This window comes from Coccinella septempunctata, chromosome 1 (genome assembly GCF_907165205.1).
Source record: "Coccinella septempunctata chromosome 1, icCocSept1.1, whole genome shotgun sequence".
NCBI lineage: Eukaryota > Metazoa > Arthropoda > Insecta > Coleoptera > Coccinellidae > Coccinella > Coccinella septempunctata.
The window spans coordinates 20,945,885-20,964,899 of record NC_058189.1 but is presented as its reverse complement, the minus strand read 5'-3'; the positions used below and the strand labels follow the sequence as shown (position 1 = coordinate 20,964,899).

Genomic DNA, 19,015 nt, shown 5'->3' with positions numbered 1-19,015 from the left:
AACCTCATTTTGCAGTGACTGAAGACCCTTGTTACCTATTTAATCAGCTGATTCTAATAATTGATTTATTTTAAACTTTCATACTAAACACGGTGGTCCGTACTCCTACAATTCTTTTTCCGTTATAATATGAAATTCTTCAACTTCGTTCCTAGTTATTTCAGCCGAATAGCAATAGTACATTCAAATACAATAACATACAAGGCGATAAAAGTGATAAAAAATTGAGAGCATATAGAGCTAGCAAAACATTAGGAAAATCTCAGTTGAATTGCTATCCAAGATACAGATGCTCTAGTTCTATAGTATGTAGCCCTCCTAAAATCAGCTGCCGTGTCTACAGAGGCCGTCAGAACGAGACAATAAAGCTTAAAGTTTTTTCCATAGCCTTCGGCTAGAAACCGGCTAATGTTTCGGATATATATTGAAGAATTTTAGGAAATTTTTCTTGCTAGAAAGATTAATTCCCATGTCAGGAATCCAATAAGAAAAAAAATCTGAATTTTTGTTGATCGGGCATCTGTTTTCAGGACAGTTCGAGTCTGAAATAATGATTTTGAATTATTATTATTGTCTCCAGAAACTTGCAAATGAAAACAATTCGCTTGATAGAAATGCGGAGATTCTCAGTCACCTTCCAAAAACGACTACGCGGTTTGTTTATGGTATTATGGTTACTTCATTGCTAAAATTTAATAGAAAAGTAGAAAACCATTTTCGAAAAAATCAATTTTCACATATTAATTTACTTAAAGAAATAAAACATAGCTTCTAGTTCTTTTATTGCCTTGGAGAATATATATAGGACATGTAAAGCAAGGAGCAATTTTCTAGATTTATATCCTAGGCAACCTGATTTTGTGACCACCTATTTTAGAATCACCTTGAATAATAAGAAATACGAGTTGCTCTAATGTATGTCCTAGTTATATGACTGGAATATGGGTAACTCAAAAGTTTTATAGTCTTGATAAATTATTGTAACATCAGAGAGTTTGTCTCTGGTAACATCAAAGTTGGCTTTGAATTCTTCTAAGCTGCTCCTTATTGAAGGGTGCGGTAATGAATGTCATATAATTTCAATATTAACGCCCTCTACGTCGTACGATGTCAGATGTCACAATCATTCATGAAGACTACGATATTTATAAATTTCAATATAAATTGGGATAATTTTTATGAATATATATTAGATTACGTTAAATTGATACAGCTTTAAAATTAGAAGACATATAATGTAAGTACCTATCTTTTCAAACAATTCAAGATTCACCATAATTTGTTATGATAAAATTTCAGATCGAAATAACCCTGATCGGTTAAATGCCTAGGCGTCTTTTTACCACTTTCTTTGTCGCTGTGCTCTGGAGGTTCAGCTGAAGGATCATTCATTGTGAGTTTCTCTAGATCCGGTTTTATGTCTGGTTCTTGCAAGCTCTCATCATCCTCAACTATTCTCATTTCTTGTGGTACCTGAGGCTCTTGTACCGAAATCTCTGTCTGTATTTCTAATGATTTAGGACGCTCTAATTTGGGTGAACATTGCACAGAGTCTGCTACTACTGATGGCATAGTGACACTGTAATATCATATATTCTCTAAATTCCTGAAGATTTAAACACTTAATTCTATTGGGCTCTGTTGAAAAAAATAAACGAAAACAAATTAGTAAATGAATAACCGAAAGGAATTATTCATGCAAATAAATTATACAGTTTGAATACATAGAAAATAACTCAAGGAACCCAAAACAGGTAGTGAATAAAAAAAAAAATATCGTAAAAAGGGGGGAATTCATACCACAATAAATTTTCGTTTTCCTGAGATTATCGAACAAGGAATTTTTGAAGCGAATGAGTGTTCAGCGACCCCTCATGGTTAGTATATTTCTTGGAGGTGGACGCCTAAGGAAAAATGGATAGGTAAGGTAGTGATTGGTTTGGAAGGATGTGAATTTCTCACTTTTTAGATACTTGCGGCGGATATCCAAATTCCAAAGTATCAAATTCTTGGTGATCCCTATTGAATATGATCAAATGTATAAAATTATTGCAGTATTATGCTATTTTTTTTAAATTTTAACTTGCGGCAAAATTTTCATTGCATTCTCTGAATGTCCAGTCGAATCGAATACATTAGGATAATGGTGGTTTTATATTTATTTGATGAATTTTTGAAAAATTAAATTGGGAAATTAATCAACATTAAGAAAATATGTATATCCGTGTTGTCTATATGATTTAATGAAATTAATACTCAATAATCGTAAATATAAAAATGAAACTAAAGCTTGAAAAAATAAACCTGATGAGTTTTCAATGAATGAGGTGTTGAATAATGGTAAGCCGGGTAGCATTTTCATATCCAACCGTATCCAACGTAGCATATTCAAATCCGAATTCTCCCGAAGTCGATGAGTACTTCACGTGCGAAATCGTATAGGTGTCTGCGATCTCAAACGTTTTATATGACATTGAGATCTTCAAGAGAATCGCCCCAAGTTCATAAAAAATGCTCCCAAAAAATTGTTTCCATTTTATAAATCGACAAATCAAGATAGCAAATCTTGCTCCAGAATAGTAAGTTATATTTATACGTTAAACTAATAATATACGAAGTGATACCATAGACTAAAGAAACAGGAGACGCAATATACAATTGATAAATACAAATACTGAAGCCAACATTCACTACATGCAGTATTGAACTGAACAACTACACTGCGCAAAAAAATTAACGCACATTATGGAAATCTCAAATTTATTCTACAACTGAAGGTGTCCTCAATGATAATTATTTTTATCAGAATTATGCATGCATATGTTATCCACTTTCAACGGTTTCCTTCAATACAGATGTTTTTTTCCCAGCAGGAATGAAAAAAGATGATATTATCAGATTTTGAATGTATTGGCTCCATTCTAAAATCAGTTGTTCTCGATCAATTCTAGTGATCAATAGTTTTTCTTTCGTTTGATTATCTACACTCGATCCCTAGGCAACGCGAAACACGCTAACTCCGGGTTTCATAAAGCTTGATCGGGGAATCAAGGCTTGATAGACGAATAGACGTCAATTTGTTTTCAATCGATAATTCAGTTATAATCATTAAGAATATCATTCCCGCATAAAATTATGATGTTTATACGTCCATTCTATTATTCTCAATCGCTACTTATTTAATATATTCAGAAATGAAAAGGTTTCGTTGATTTCGTTTGAGAAATCGAGTGACTGTCAAATCGTTGATCGGACAATCAGAGTTTTATGAAACCCGCTGTATATCTAAGTTTCGGCGGCTAATCTTAAGTTTATGTTCACACCTATCTTTAGCCCTAACATATATACACTTCTATTATTTTTGCTTCCGTTCGGGTCTCGCAAACATACGAAAAATGCCCCTCAATTCGTACTTATTTTGGTCCTACGTATACTTACGTCCTAATGTAATTCCATATTTCATCGTTTTCAATTACTGAAAGACTATGATTATTGCATATAGAATAGGTAATGATTTCGCAGTAAACTATTTTTCCAGGTTGCTTCATCAAGCAGTTTATTTTCGGTTATATTCATAGACGCTAATAATTTCATTTTAAACCCTTAAACAACGACAGCTCCACGCCACTTGTGCCTACTTAATATACGCGAAGCTAGTCTCTGCATACTTGGCAGCGCGAGGTCAATTCCTTCAATGTCCTCGTTCTACTCCTAGGAAATTAATCGACATGTTGGCTTCAAATATTTTCAAATTTATGAATGACATGCCGTGTCCCCTCTTTTTTTTTGTCTATGGTTATAATAATCAGTGCATTAGACTTTTCTCGGTATCTATAACTTTTCAAGTTCAAATTTGGAATTATCGCAGAATCAAATGCGGAATTATTGGGAATAATCAAAATCAAATTGGGAATAAACACATTCGAATTGGCAATAATCAGTTTCAATGGGACGACATTCGTGACCATGTAAATCAAGATACATAAGAATACATAATCGGAAAATGTTTTTTATTGATGAATCTTGAAAATTAAAACTATTAATACATTCAAAGACGTGAAACAAGGAAAATGAGTTTCCCATCAAACTCTCATATCCAATGAATTCAAAATATCAGGTATGAACCTCTGGATATGAGCCACAAACCTTCTACAGCTACTGACTGTTGATATTTGGTATTTCTTCTCATTATTTTCTCCATTTTTTGAGTACGAAATTCTGTAGGTGATATGTTTGCTCTCTTTTAGTCCAATAAATTCTCTGGCAATTCCGCAGCTAGATCTATTTTTACCCCAGCCTTCAAACAAGACCAGGCAAGCTCAATTGGATTGAACATGGCCCATGGGGCTATATGGACTTAAGCGACCTATAGACGAGCAACCTAGTTGACAACTTGGTTGTCAACAGGTCGTGTTGACAACCAAGTTGAACGTCTGTGGGCCGGTTGGTGGTTGATATTCCTTCAACCTCGTATGGTTTACAAGCTCGTTGACAACATAGTTGTCAACTAAGTTGCTCGTCTGTGGACCGCTTCAGCCTAACAAAATGATGCCAGCTGAATCCGATCTCCTGGAATACCGACTCAATACCGATATAGGGAGCATTATCGGCAACTTAAAGTATATTCGTTTGATAACAATCATAGGTAGCACGCAAGGGACGAATTCATTTGCTTCTTCTTCTCTAAAAGAACCACGCCTTATTTCATTATGTAAAAGGACCATATTTATGGATCCTGTAATATGAATGTTTGCCCCACGACAGCATGCCGATATTATGAGAGCAGCGACTTCCTTTCTTGGAACGCCCTTTTCTTCTCCAAATAAACATATAACTAGGTGGAACTCTTTGCCGGAAGATGTAGTGAGTGCGGAAAGTGTTAACTCATTCAAAAACCGACTAGACTCTTTATCTTTGTTAGAATAGTTTTCAGTTAGTTTATGTCTAAAGTGTCATTTATGTATAAGATTCATAGGCTTCGGCCTCATCTTATTATCTGGAATAATAATAATAATAATATAAAAATTAGTTTCATCCATGTAATGTATTGGAATATTCTGGCTTGAAAATGTAAAATCTTTTTTTATACAAGGTGTTTCATTGGGAAACGGAAATACTCAACTGGCGGATAGGTGGCACCAAGGTGGTTCTGGAGATACCACATTTATTTGCTCTTACTGTCTTCGTAACCGAGGTACAGAATGTTTTATGAATTTTTACAATTCTTCCTGAGGCCATATCAGACGAACAGCCCGGTATATTTTCTTCATATTTGGCATAAGTGTTTCTTATTCAAAAATCGAATTTATCATGCAATAACCGCAAGTTAAATCCAAGTCCGGGTTAACAAAAACTTATGAATCGTTTGAATCCTTGAAACAACACCCTGTAAATCGAAAAAATTTCGCGCAGACAGTTTTACTGCATAAATTTTTAACGTAAAAGTGAGGTTTTTAAGAACTTGAATTCCGTACTGCATTATCCTATCTTCTTCTTTTGTTTTCGAGTTATAGGTCACAATTAATATTTAAACTTTGGTCATTATTTCAGTTTCTGTTTGAGCTAGGATATTGAAATAAAAACATTATACAGACACTTTGATATCTGTATTCATAAGAAAAAACACAACTATATGTTATAGCTCAGCAAATGAACCTGTAGGAAAAAATCATAGTACGCCACTGGATTGCTATTAAAAAGGTATCTACATAATGTTTTCATTTCAACATCCTAGCATGAACAGGAACGGAGATAATGAACAAAGTCGAAATTGCCCAAATTTAAATTTTGGCCTATAACTCGAAAAAAAAGAAGATAGTGGAATGCGGTTGATGGCATTATTAGTTTCTCAAAAAAAAGAAGACATGAATGGTACATTCATTTGCTTCTACCTCGTTGGGTTAAAAAGTTGTAGTTCAGGTATCACCAATTTTGCCCACCCTGTACATAACTGATTATCAAAATTGATATTGGTTGGATATTGTTATTGAATGTTTCAGTGAAAGAATTGAAATGAATTAGTTCGATTTCATTTCCGTTGAAGAAATTATGTACATATCTTTCAAAAGAAAAAAACGAAAAGAACAAACATAAATACGAAATTGAGAGAAAAAACTACATAAACTTCTCATGTCATCCATTTTGACCTAAACATTTCCTTGCTCATTTCAGAGCATCCCGAACTGCTTTCCAAATTACATTCGGAATGTTCTTTATTTTCTGGCTAGCTTCTTCTATTTTTATCATAAGGTGATCCCGAGTATTAATCTCAGGGAAATATAATTACTAGTTACTAGTGATTTCATGTAACACGTGACATAAGACATAATAATCCACGGGATTGAAATCAGGGTACCTTGATACATGTTTGTTTTGTTAATTTTTTCATTTTGAAACCATGTACCTTCATAATTGTTTAAACAAAAATGAAATCGACCTAATTCATCTCAATTCTTTCACTGAAATATTAAATAACAATATCCAAGCAATATCAATTTCGATTATCAGTTATGCAGGGCTTTAATTTTTTTGGAAATTTCGAGAGGAAGAAAGTAACTTGAAAATACCAATTGAAATGGTTTACAGCTATAAAAAGGAAAACCAATGTAGTAATTAGTTACTAAGTAATGTTAAAATAATTATGGATTCAATAGTTTTGATATTTCATCATTAAAAGTCACTTCGCTTAAAAAATTCAAAATAAGAACAGAAAGAGCTTCCTTCCAATTATTTCCGCAATCCGCGGAAAATCGGATTATAAATAAATAATTTCAATTGAAAATTTCATACAACATACGACCATCTGCGATAACAACAAAAAGGAGATAAGATCGAAACGTGTTACCAGCTGGGAATTCCTCCGAAAATAAAATGAGTCAACAAAACGAAGAAGTACGTGAGAACCCACGAAATAACTACACTAGAATGTCGTCTACCAGTGACGAAGAATTTCATGGATTCAGTAGTGGCCCTAACACAAACATTGAAATTACTTGGCAGAGTATGAAGCGCACAACCAAGAAAAGGAAGATTAGTACCACAAACAATGTGGAAATACCTACAAGCAACAGATTTAGCCAATTAAATGAGGAAAACGAAGGAAGTGCTAGCCAATTACAAAACCAGACGATTAAAATCCAAAAACCCCCTCCAATCTTCGTATACGGAGTGACAAACTATAATGAAATGATGAACAATTTGAGCCGAGTATTGCAAATGAAAAATTTTACAACAAAAACTCTAGCCGACAACACCATAAAAGTAAACTGCCAAACCCCAGACGATTATCGCAAAATGGTACACCACATGAGGGAAACCAACATAATACATCACACCTACCAAGCAAAAGAAAACAGAGCTTTCAGGGTAGTTATTAAAAATCTTCATTTCTCAACAAACATAGAAGAAATAAGAGAGGAACTCACTAAACAGGGACACAAAGTGAGAAACATCCACAATGGAAAAAGCAGAGTGACAAAGGAGCCATTGAATCAATTTTTTGTAGACTTAGAGCCATCAGCTAATAATAGAGAAATATACAAAATAAGTGGAATCCAGAATAGATTAGTGCAGATTGAACCGCCAAAAAAAGTCAAAGGCCTACCACAATGTATGAGATGCCAGCAATATGGGCACACGAAAACGTACTGCAACAGGCCATATGTTTGTGTAAAATGTGGAGGAGCACATCCCTAATAGCACACAACGTCCATGGGACGTACAATTCATGTCCATTTAACGTCGGAACGTCCATGGACTTGATTTGTATGTCCTTTGGACGTCCGTTTCCGGACAGTTTTAGGACGTCCAAGATGGATATCCATTGTTAGTCCAATTTATGTACAATGTCCGTATCGGATATCCATTGGATGACCGTAATGGACATAATACGGACTATATGACATATGTCCGTATCATATAGTTCCAAAATAGTCCCTGACCGACTTAATACAGGCAATGTCAAAAATATGTCCTTACTGGATATCTATTAGGTGTCCGTGATGAACATAGTACGGACCATATAACTTATACATATATATTACATGGTCCGTATAACGTCCATCACGTACACCTAGTGGATATCCGGTAGTGACATCTTTTGAATGTCCTCAACGGATATTCACTAGGAGTCCGTAATGGACGTAATATGGACCAAATAACATGTATATATTACATGGTCCGTATAACGTCCATCACGGATACCTAGTGGATATCCGGTAGGGACATCTTTTGAATGTCCATACCGGATATTCACTAGGAGTACGTAATATGGACCAAATAATACATACATGTATATCAATGAACACCACAATTTATTATTATTTTTCACTAAACTCCAGTTTTCCGCCTTGTAGTACATGAATATCTTATGAATATTATATTATGTATAACTTTATGATGAACGAAGACTAAATACTTGAGTAATTACTATTATAAATAATCTATGTTTGAGTTTTAAGACTTTAGTTTTTATTATATGGTATTTCTGTATTAATCGACTACTATTCCATAAATCAGTTAACAATATAATGAATATGTTCCTACAAGTAGGTATATCGTATAGTCTCGGTAGCTAGGACGGTTGCAGCGAAGACTAGTAATACGATGTCCCCACACGCGCGAGTTCGAATCCGGGCCAAGTATTAAAACTTTCTAGTAAGTATGGATGGAAATGAGAACACAGAAAATACCATCTGCGTCTGAGTGTAAGACATTGGGTTCTAGGACATTAAAATTCTAATAGATAGGATAGCCAATGTCGTGGTAAATTTTTGTACCGTTGAGATAGTTAATGATGGTCCCAACGGGATATCCATTGGACGTCCACGATGGACGTCCGAATTCGGTTCAAAGTTGTGACATTTGTACGTCCCTCGGATGTCCATAGAACGTCCATTGTACCAGAAATGGACGTCCCATGGATGTCCGTAATGTCCGAAGAGGACGTCCTATGGATGTCCATAGGACCACTTTGTGCTATTAGGGATAACACTGAGAACTGCAAGAAAAGCAGCAACACACCGGCTAAATGTGCCCTATGTAACGGACCTCATCCAGCGAACTATAGAGGATGCGAATTTTATCATGCGATACTGAAAAGACCCAACAACCAGAACAACAGACTGAACATGCAGCAGCCAGTTATAAAAACCAATATAACAAATAACAATTATCCAGTGCCTAAAAATCAAACAGAACAACACCAAAAACCAAGCTATGCAGACACTCTAAAAGGATTGAACAATTTACAAAGCACTGATAACGATTCCTCCATCTTGACTTCCTTCTTGGCAGAGTTCAAAAATATGTTCCAGCAATTGGTCCAACAAAACAGCATGATACTAAACATGCTCACAACGCTTATCACAAAAATTCGCTAGAATGATCAGAATAGCCCAATGGAATGCCAACGGGTTACTACAGCACAAGAACGAAATCCAAACATTTTTACAATTGAACTCTATAGATATCCTTTTGATAAGCGAAACGCACTTCACGGACAGATCGTACTTCCGAATACCCCACTATATAACCTACTACACAAACCATCCAGACAACACAGCCCACGCGGGAACTGCAGTAATAATAAAAGAGACGATTACTCACTATGAATTGCCAAAATATGAACTCGACCATCTTCAAGCCACATCAGTGAATGTTAAAATGGCCACCTACGATCTAACAGTTTCGTCAGTATACTGTCCGCCCAAGCACAATATAAAGTTTGATCAATTCAAAGAATTTTTCGATACATTATTGGGATCAAGATTCATAGTAGGAGGAGACTTCAATAGCAAACACACCCTCTGGGGTTCTCGGCTAATAACGCCCAAAGGTAGAGAGCTGGCTAAACTGATACAGGACAAAAATTACACGTTCTTGTCGACTGGAAGTCCAACATATTGGCCCAGTGATCCAAAGAAAATACCAGATCTCCTAGACTTCTTCATTGTCAATGGTATATCATCAACGTATATGGAAGTGAAATCGAGCTACGATTTGACATCTGATCATTCACCAATAATTGCATCACTAGGAACGTTTGCTCTGGTCAGAAAGACCAAGTCAAAATTACATAACAACAGAACTAATTGGGATGACTACCGAAGCAAAGTGGAGCAACAAGTAAATCTATCACTGAGCCTCAAATATCCATCTGAAGTTTAAGAAGCACTAGAAATGTTAACGAACATCCTAAAACAGGCAGCTATTGACAGCACTCCAAAAGTGAAAGAATGTGGGTCGACAGAATCAATACCTGTCGAAATTAAGAGATTGATTGCCGTGAAGAGAAAAGCAAGATCAAGATGGCAAAAAACACATGCTCCAGATGACAAAAGAATATTCAATCAGGCAAGCCAAGTTCTTAGAAATAAACTGAGGGACCTACAAGAAAAATCATTTGCTGAATATGTGGCCAGCTTGAACAGGTATGACAACACAATCTGGAAGCCAATCAAAACAAAAAATAAACCAAAAGAACAAGTCCCTCCACTAAAAATTCTCACCAATACAAACAGTAAATGGGCCAGAAGCGAGAAAGAGAAGGCAGATCTTTTTGCAGAACATCTTGCTAAAGTATTCACACCAAACGACCAAAGAACTGATGAAGAAATAGAAAAAGTTATTTCCAATAATCTTCCTGATATACCCAAAATAGAACCATTCAAAGTGAGAGAAGTTCAAAAAGAAATCAGTTATCTGAACACCCGAAAAGCTCCTGGCTTAGACATGGTAACACCAAAAATGATTAAAGAACTTCCTAAAAAAGCAGTACAATTATTAACATATATATTCAATGCAATAATAAGACTGAATTACTGGCCAAAAATGCTAAAGACAGCGGAAATAATCATGGTATTAAAACCAGGTAAAACACCAAATGAAGTTTCCTCGTACAGACCAATAAGCCTACTACCAACGATCTCAAAAGTGCTTGAAAGACTATTACTACACAGGATTGAAACAGACATTCCCAATGACGACTGGATTCCCTCCCACCAATTTGGATTCAGACAAGGACACTCAACGGTCCAACAAACTCACCGAATAACCAGAGTCATCAATAAAGCTTTTGAAAAAAAGCAGTACTGCACCTCAGTATTTTTAGATGTGAGTCAAGCTTTTGACAAAGTCTGGCATGCTGGGTTACTATATAAAATCAAAACTATTCTCCCTATAAAGTACTTCAGCATCTTGAAATCATATCTCACCGATCGAGAATTCAGAACAAAAGTAGGCGAGGAAACATCTAAAACTTATCCAATTGAAGCAGGGGTTCCTCAAGGAAGTGTATTGGGTCCGATTCTATATGTGCTGTACACTTCTGATCTGCCAACATGTAATAACACAACAACTGGAACTTTTGCAGACGATACAACCATAATAGCAAGCCACGAAGATCCCATAATAGCAACCAAACTTGTACAAGAACATCTGAAACTAGTAGAATCCTGGGTCAACAAATGGAAAATAAAAATAAATGAAAAAAAATCAAAAAAAGTAGATTTCACCCTGAGGAGAGAACGATGTCCTCCAATCCATCTCAATGGTAAAGCAATACCACAAGCTGAAACAGTAAAGTATCTGGGATTCCACTTAGATACCAGACTTACTTGGAAAGAACATATTAAAAAGAAGAGAAAACAAGTAGATTTTAAAACCAAGGAAATCTATTGGCTAATAGGAAGAAAGTCAAAACTATCATTAGAAAATAAAATTCTTTTGTACAAAACAATTATAATTCCAATTTGGGCGTATGGACTTGAAATTTGGGGATGCGCAAGCAAGTCAAATATAGCCATCATTCAAAGATGCCAGTCCAAGATATTGCGCATGATAGCCAATGCACCATGGTATGATTGGTATGTCACCAATCAAACACTCCATGATGATCTGAAAATACCCTTTGTCCAGGATGTCATAAAAACAAGAAGTAGAAACCACCACTCTAGATTGGAAGCACACACAAATATCCTTCTACAACCCTTAACACGTGACAACGAAGTGAGAAGACTGCAAAGGAAATGGCCAACTGACCTAGTGGAATATTAAGAGATTCTCCCAATGGGGAGAACCTCTTCATGTTATGTTTTCGATGTCTATAATTGTTAAAAAATTAGCTCATAGAATTGTATTCTGATTGCTGATCAATAAATGCTTGAAAAAAAAAAAAAAAAAAAAGTCACTTCAAACCATTTTCAAGAATCTAAGTTCTAAAAAACTTCACATTTACGTTAAAAATTTGTGAAGTAAAACTTTCTGCGCGAAAATTTAAAGCACACGTTTCAGTTTGGATTTTTGAGGTCTTTTCAAATATTGAAGAATATTTTCAAAATTTCGATTTACAGGGTGTTGATTCAAACGATTCATATTTTTTTGTTAACCCGCACCTAGGCAAGTAAAATCTATATTTTACTTGGGGTTATTGCATGACACATTTGACCTTTAAATAAGAAACGTTAGCCAATGAAGAAAATATACCGGGTGCTCTCGTCTGATAAGGCCTCGGGAAGAAACGAGCAAAATTCATAAAATATCCTGAATCTCGGCCAGTGGCGGCTCATGGTTATTTGAACCAAGGAGGCTAAAATTTCGATGAGCATTATGAGAAATTAATTCGAGTATTAGCAGTCAGTCAATATAATAAAAAGTGATATTTCTTCTTTGGAAATGGAAATAAATTTTGTCGTCCATCGAAAACGAATCGTCCAGCGTGGAGAAGAGATTTATTTTTTGCCAAGATATTTCAGCTGACTGAAATTGTTCCCCTACATCCAATGTACAATAGTTTCGCAATGTTGAATTTCCTCTATTCCATCGATAATATTTCCGATCCAGCATTAACCCCTGACAGCCAAATCATAAAGAATCCAGAATTCGAGTTAACCACGAATGAGCCGTTAAAGTGAAATGAACCAGTAAATAGCCAACGGAGCTCAGACTCCTTTGACACAAAGATTAGCCTTTGCCCTTAGGGGCAAAGGCTACGAAGATAGTAAGAGCCAATAAATGTGGTATCTCCAGAACCACCTCGGTGCCACCTATCCGCCTGTTGTGTATTTCCGTTTCCCAATGAAACACCCTGTATATTCATACCTCTTCATTTCATTTTCTTCGTTATTTATTATTCTCATTCCGCAATTATCTCCTTCTTCATTGAATCTGCAGCAGCTTTCTTCTTTATATAGGACATGATTTCGAAAAAGAAATTTTAAACTTGACGTTCCTCGCGTATTCCTGACAAATTTGAGAGTTAATTATATGTAGACTAATAATTCATAGATCGGATTCACAAAGAGACCATTTTGAAATTAATTATTCTCAATTTGAATGTGTTCATTCGCAATTTGATTTTGAGTATTCCTAATTTGAATTTGTTAATTCCCAATTTGAACTTGTAAAGGTATAGATAAAAGAGAGTAATATCTAGGGGTGGCATTTCTTTGTTTTTCGATTGAATAGACTTTCATTCGGTAAGCATTATTTAGCACCGATAATTTGTGTTCTAGTTATCTTGTTTTCATACTCAAGTATAGTATATGTATGTAAAATGAAATTTTCATCAATGTATCAGTGGAACTGAAATTTCACTTTTGATCATTTTCATTTTCAGAGTAGAGTAAAATGTCGATTTGAAATATTGTTATTAAACGTTAGTTGATGATTTAGAACTAAGTTGTAGTTAAAAATGGAAATTTCTCACGTTGGTCTTTTGATAATAGCTGACTTGTAACTCTTTCCTCTCATATCAACTTCATTCAAACCATATTGTCTACTGATATCCTTCTTCCTAGTAACACATTCTTCATCACTGTAATTAGTTAAAACCTTATGAATATCATGGAGATTAAAAATATATTGTGAAATGTGGATGTATGTATTTTCAAACGTTTACTAAGAACGTCTTTTCCAATAATCACTCAATTATAAGAGACTTTTTCTGATGGCATTGGCACACCATGAAAAGTGACACATCTTATGAAATATATCCAGCATTGGCAAGTTAGGAAAACGTTTTTGTCGTTTTTTTCAAAGTTGAATAATGGGAGATTGAACTTTTTTGAATTCGAACATTCTCACAACCCGAATTTCGATATTTTTATCTAATAATCAGCAGTTCTGTATTCAATCCGCGATTACGCCCCTGCAAAAACTTAGCGATAATAGTTATTTAATCAACAAGGTTATTAATAAAAGCGATTAATGTTCGAGATCATTGATCGCTCAATTAATAAACGAGATGATTCCAAATTTTTTCGTCCACATTTCGAAATTAATGTGAAATCTTGATTGCAAAAATTTTCTATCGATACCTAGTCAAATTTGACACCTTATAAATTTTCTATGCTCATATCGGAATGTTGATATTTATGCGGCCGATCGAACAATTCGAGAAGTCCATAGAGGGCATTTTCGAGTTGGGACATTTTGAGTAAATCACATTGATATCAGTCCCTATTATATCTGCTAAAGAATGTGTGGAGCTGGTGGAAGCTGGAGTTGTAGTAAATAGATATATTGATTACTCTCTAACCATCATAATTTTTCTGCAACCTCCACAATTCATCTCTTCTCAATTCACCCGCTAGGTACTACGAAAATCAATGCTACATAAAAATGAAATTATTATTTGGGAAGCTGCTGAATACTTCTATGTTCGATTACCCATAATCACATTACATATAATGCATTAATAGGAAATTAATTAAAGGGTTTATTAACAGCTAATTTCGTGTACGTTAAACACTATTATCAAGAGGTCAGCGGAAATAGTACATTTGTTTGTTTGATCTGAATAACTTTCCAGGAATTTTGAAAATCAGAAATATAGATTATAGAATATTACAGATTTTAGGCTCGATTTCACAATCCTGGTTAATCTTTGGTTGAGGAAATTGTACAGGTCAGGCGTTTTACAATCACACAAAAAGTGCTTAATAAATAAACTTAACCAATACCTCAAGTAAGGGTATGCCTTAAGTAAAAATCACAGAATTTTTTTTTCTATGAATTTCATTCAGAATATTTTAATTCAGATAAAATGAAAAATTACCTAGGCGGGCCAAAAAAAAAACACGTTTTTACAAGTGATTAACTTTTTTTCGATTTTTACATCAAACATGACTAACATCCTAGACAAGTAAAAAAAAATGACAAAAATTAATTATTGTTCGGTAGGATACGAAAGAGTATGTGAAAAAAGAAACTGTGATTGAGCTTCTAAGAATTGTCCATACTCTGGTAGAAATTGGCCGTGATGATGCTAAAAGCTGGTCACTGACGGTGCCAACAGATTACTCTGACGTGACGTGGGCCCAAGTCATAATGCGCATTATTCGAAAATCTAATATAGGATTTTTTGCGGAAGCGTTAAATTAGTCAGACGTGACGTTGACACATGTATTCCCACGTTCCCACATTGAACGCTTCCGCGCAAAATCCGATGTTAGATTTTTGAATCATGCGCATTATGACATGGGCCCACGTCGCGTAAGAGTAATTGTAGGCACATTAAGGCCCGGCGCAAATAGAAACGCAGGTTAGTGAGGTGACGCAGAGTGAGTTTTTGTAAAACATAGAAAAGACCAAGACTGCGCAAATAAAGCGTGACAGTGACTTGTCAGATAGTACGTGCATCGCAGGAAAAAGCTCCCGTCATATTTGGTGCTCTTCCCTCCAGTAGTAATGTTGTAAATATTAGTCAAAGGTACTTTGAAGAACGTGATTGTTTCTTGAAATTTTTGAAAAATATGTGATATATTTGTTGCTCTCATCAATGAAAATCAAAAAATCAAAAATACTTCGAATTACACAGACGTTGACAACGAACCAAACGAAAATTTTAATGCTTGATTCGTTACTAACCACCACGAGCATAATATCATCATCTCAGTAACCGTGCTGTTGACTGGTATAACTCGAGGTCCCAAGACTCCCAAACAAATCCAAAATAATTTAGTTTAGAATTGAGAGAACTAGAACACTACACCTATGCTAAGTTGCGCGCAAACTTTGCTAAACTAAAATTAATGTTAGATCGAATAATTAATACCGTTCTTAAAGCTCAAAAATTTTCATTTAGAAGGAAACCGTAACTTAATCGATTCAAACTACGCAGAATCGAATAATTGAATAAATTTTCATGTATTAATCACACTTGAATACTGCCTTCATGTTTGGAGCTCAGCAACAAGCCGTTCGTTGCAAGTTTTGGATTCCATGCATCACTATTTGTGTTCTGTGATGCAGTCGTTGGAACATCGAAGGAGATTTGGCGACTTTTGCTTTTTCTGGGGATTACAAGAAATAATGCCAGCCGCTGCCAGATGCACACGCAGTACTAAGGCTGAGCCTCGAGCACAACTCTATGCAATTTGAATAACAAATTGGTGGACTTTTATTTGAGGGATTCAGGGCTGAAGTGAACCAAGAGACTTCTTTAGATTTGTGTAGAGTGAATGTAAGCATATGCTTATATTCTAACCTAAGTCATGTATCCCAAAACTAGGCTGCATGTACTTGGTTCACTTCAGCAGCTATGAAGCCCCCATTTATCAGTCCTTCTTCCACCTAATACGTTTCCAGCTAATTTGTGTTCTTCGATGTATAATCTTCAACATTTTAAGATGATAATAAACAGTACGCAACTTACGCTTTGAGACAACTCGGTATTAGGTGACATTGCTTTTCCTTATCAGGCGGTCAAACTTAGAACAAAAATACTGGTGTTTGTTTCAAAATCTTGACGCGGGCCGGATCAGACTTTCACGTGGGCCGGACCTGGCCCGCGGGCCGTAGTTTGCCCATGCTTAGACCAAACTGATGTGGTTGAGATGAAATATGAGCCGGTCAGATGAAAAGTGGTATAAGTCACAAATTCCAATTTTTGAGTTATACCGATATTTGGGTACCAAAGGTTGCATATTATTCTTCTTATGAGTGATATGAGTCAAATCGTCGTTTTGACCGAGTTATGTTTTTCCTCTTAACAAAATTTTCCATACCTATCAATGCCTTTGGTACCAAAATATCGGTACAACTCAAAAATCGGAATTTGTGACTTATACCACTTTTCCTCTGACCGGCTCAATGATGGAACGAAATACGTCATTTTTCGTGAGATTCATATCATTTCCACCATTAAAATTTAAAGGTGTCTAAAGAAAATGGATATCTTACGTCAGAAACCACTGATTCATATATGGTTTTCATTTTAATTCAATTCAATCAGTTGGTCACCTCGTCACCTCGTCACTTTCCGTCAAACGGAAAAAATTTTTTTTTCATCGAAGAACAAATATTCATTCATGTTATTAACTTTCCGAGGTGCAATTATCTCATCTCTGAATGTCCACATGAAAAAATTTCTCTAAAAGTCTCACCATTGGCTGTAATTCGTATCCTCGACAACAAATTCTCGATTTCTTCTTTACGGAACCATACTTTTCCTCATCTCTCAATTTTGCGAAACCTGTACAAATATCTATGTCAGAGATTACAATCTTTGATCTATGTGTAGCATTGGAGCCATATTTTCGCGATTGAGACGCGTGAAGCGTCTTTAAGTCATGACGTCAGTCTTTAAGACGCTTTAAGCGGAACGTGTCGGTCTCTGGAGAACGCCTTTGTCGTCTTAAGCGGTAAGGGGTAAAGGAGAAGGGAGAATATATTGTTTATATGGATTGAATTTGATTTGAATATCTACTAGGAATTGGAATAGTACTTTTTCTGCCAATAATGCACTTTCTGCATTGTCATTTAGAATAAATAAATATTTTTAAATAATGCTCAAGGAACAGGAATTGAAAATTTCACAATTCGATTCGCTGTCTAATGACAATGACACATGACTCAACCATCAGCGATATTCCATTTTTGCGACAACAAAATTAATAACGTCACCCTTTAAGACATCAATTAAGACGCTTAATTGCCAAAATATGGCTTAGTTTAATACCGACAATAAAGTACAAAACAAAAATGAGGTATCCAATTTGGTGCGGTGGTTTGAACGGGATGTGTTTACATAGTATCCATAGATTCCCGTATATTTATATAGGTTTTGAATCAAATTCATAGCAAAAACAATCTGTGATTTTACTTCAGCTTTACTCATACTTCAAGTATTGGTTAACTTTATTGATAGTTAACCCCTTTTTGTGTGATTGTTAAACGCCTAACCTGTAAAACTTCCTCAACCAAAGATTAACCTTCGATTGTATAACGGGGCATAAATGAGTCTCAAGGGAAAAATTTTCAAATTATGTGGAAATGCGAAATTTGAACGATATTTCTTATTTCATGAAAAATACTTCTTTTTCCTCTGTAAGATAATTTCCTTTTATAGGGTCCTAGTGATGTGAAAACTAAGAAATTAAAGACTATAGATATGCAGTGGCGTAGCGAGCTTAACTCGCGCCCGGTGCACAATACCTTTTTAGCGCCCCAAAAAAACGCATCAAATATTTAGGTATAAATCTAGACCACAAATTGAATTTCAAATCAAATGCTTCCAACAACAAGCATAAATGCATCTCCAGAAGCAAGCATTTTCGCAGTCTGGCTTATAAAAACACTGGAATTAGCACAAAAACAGCTGCACATATTTATGAGTCTATATGTTTTCCTCTTTTGGAGTACTGTCACTCAATATACCTGTCGCCAAATGCAAAATGCAAACTCCAAGAAAATTCTCCCGCAGACCGCAGAAACCACCTCTCTCAGAGCCATTACTAAAATGAGGCATCCAAGGTATGAACTCTACAACCCCTCCAACATGCTCCTGTACGAAAAAACCCTGATCAAACCTAGGAGGAAAGTGAACATACAAATCTTAAGAGAACTTTGCACCAATAGGAACGAAAATACAAGACCACACAGAAAACATCCTCTGAACACCATATGGGAGATTATCAAAACGCTACATAAATAGCTTCAAAATTACTGTTTGTTTTTTTTTTTTGTGAAATATTGTTATACAATTGTTTACCAAACATTCATTTGTAAAATAATT

The 19,015-nt window shown here is 35.3% G+C and overlaps 1 protein-coding gene across 5 annotated transcripts in view; it reads right to left on the bottom strand.

Annotated features, from left to right (window-relative positions):
* Nucleotides 1-1,170: 1,170 nt before the first annotated feature.
* The window catches only part of LOC123323020, a 55,846-nt gene continuing 38,001 nt past the window's right edge, over nucleotides 1,171-19,015 (bottom strand). The window contains exons 8-11 of one of the 5 annotated variants that reach the window (XR_006539242.1): nucleotides 13,706-13,813; nucleotides 1,963-2,019; nucleotides 1,801-1,904; nucleotides 1,527-1,638 (exon numbers count right to left, since the gene is read on the bottom strand). Coding sequence is in view for 2 of the 5 variants with exons in the window: in XM_044911203.1 (XP_044767138.1) it covers nucleotides 1,270-1,579; nucleotides 13,706-13,813 (418 nt within the window). In the remaining 3 variants the exon portion in view is untranslated. Of the gene's footprint in view, nucleotides 1,639-1,800; nucleotides 1,905-1,962; nucleotides 2,020-13,705; nucleotides 13,814-17,384; nucleotides 17,474-19,015 lie in introns of those variants that run through there. The other 4 variants (XR_006539243.1, XM_044911203.1, XM_044911204.1 and 1 more) reach the window with 4 other exon arrangements.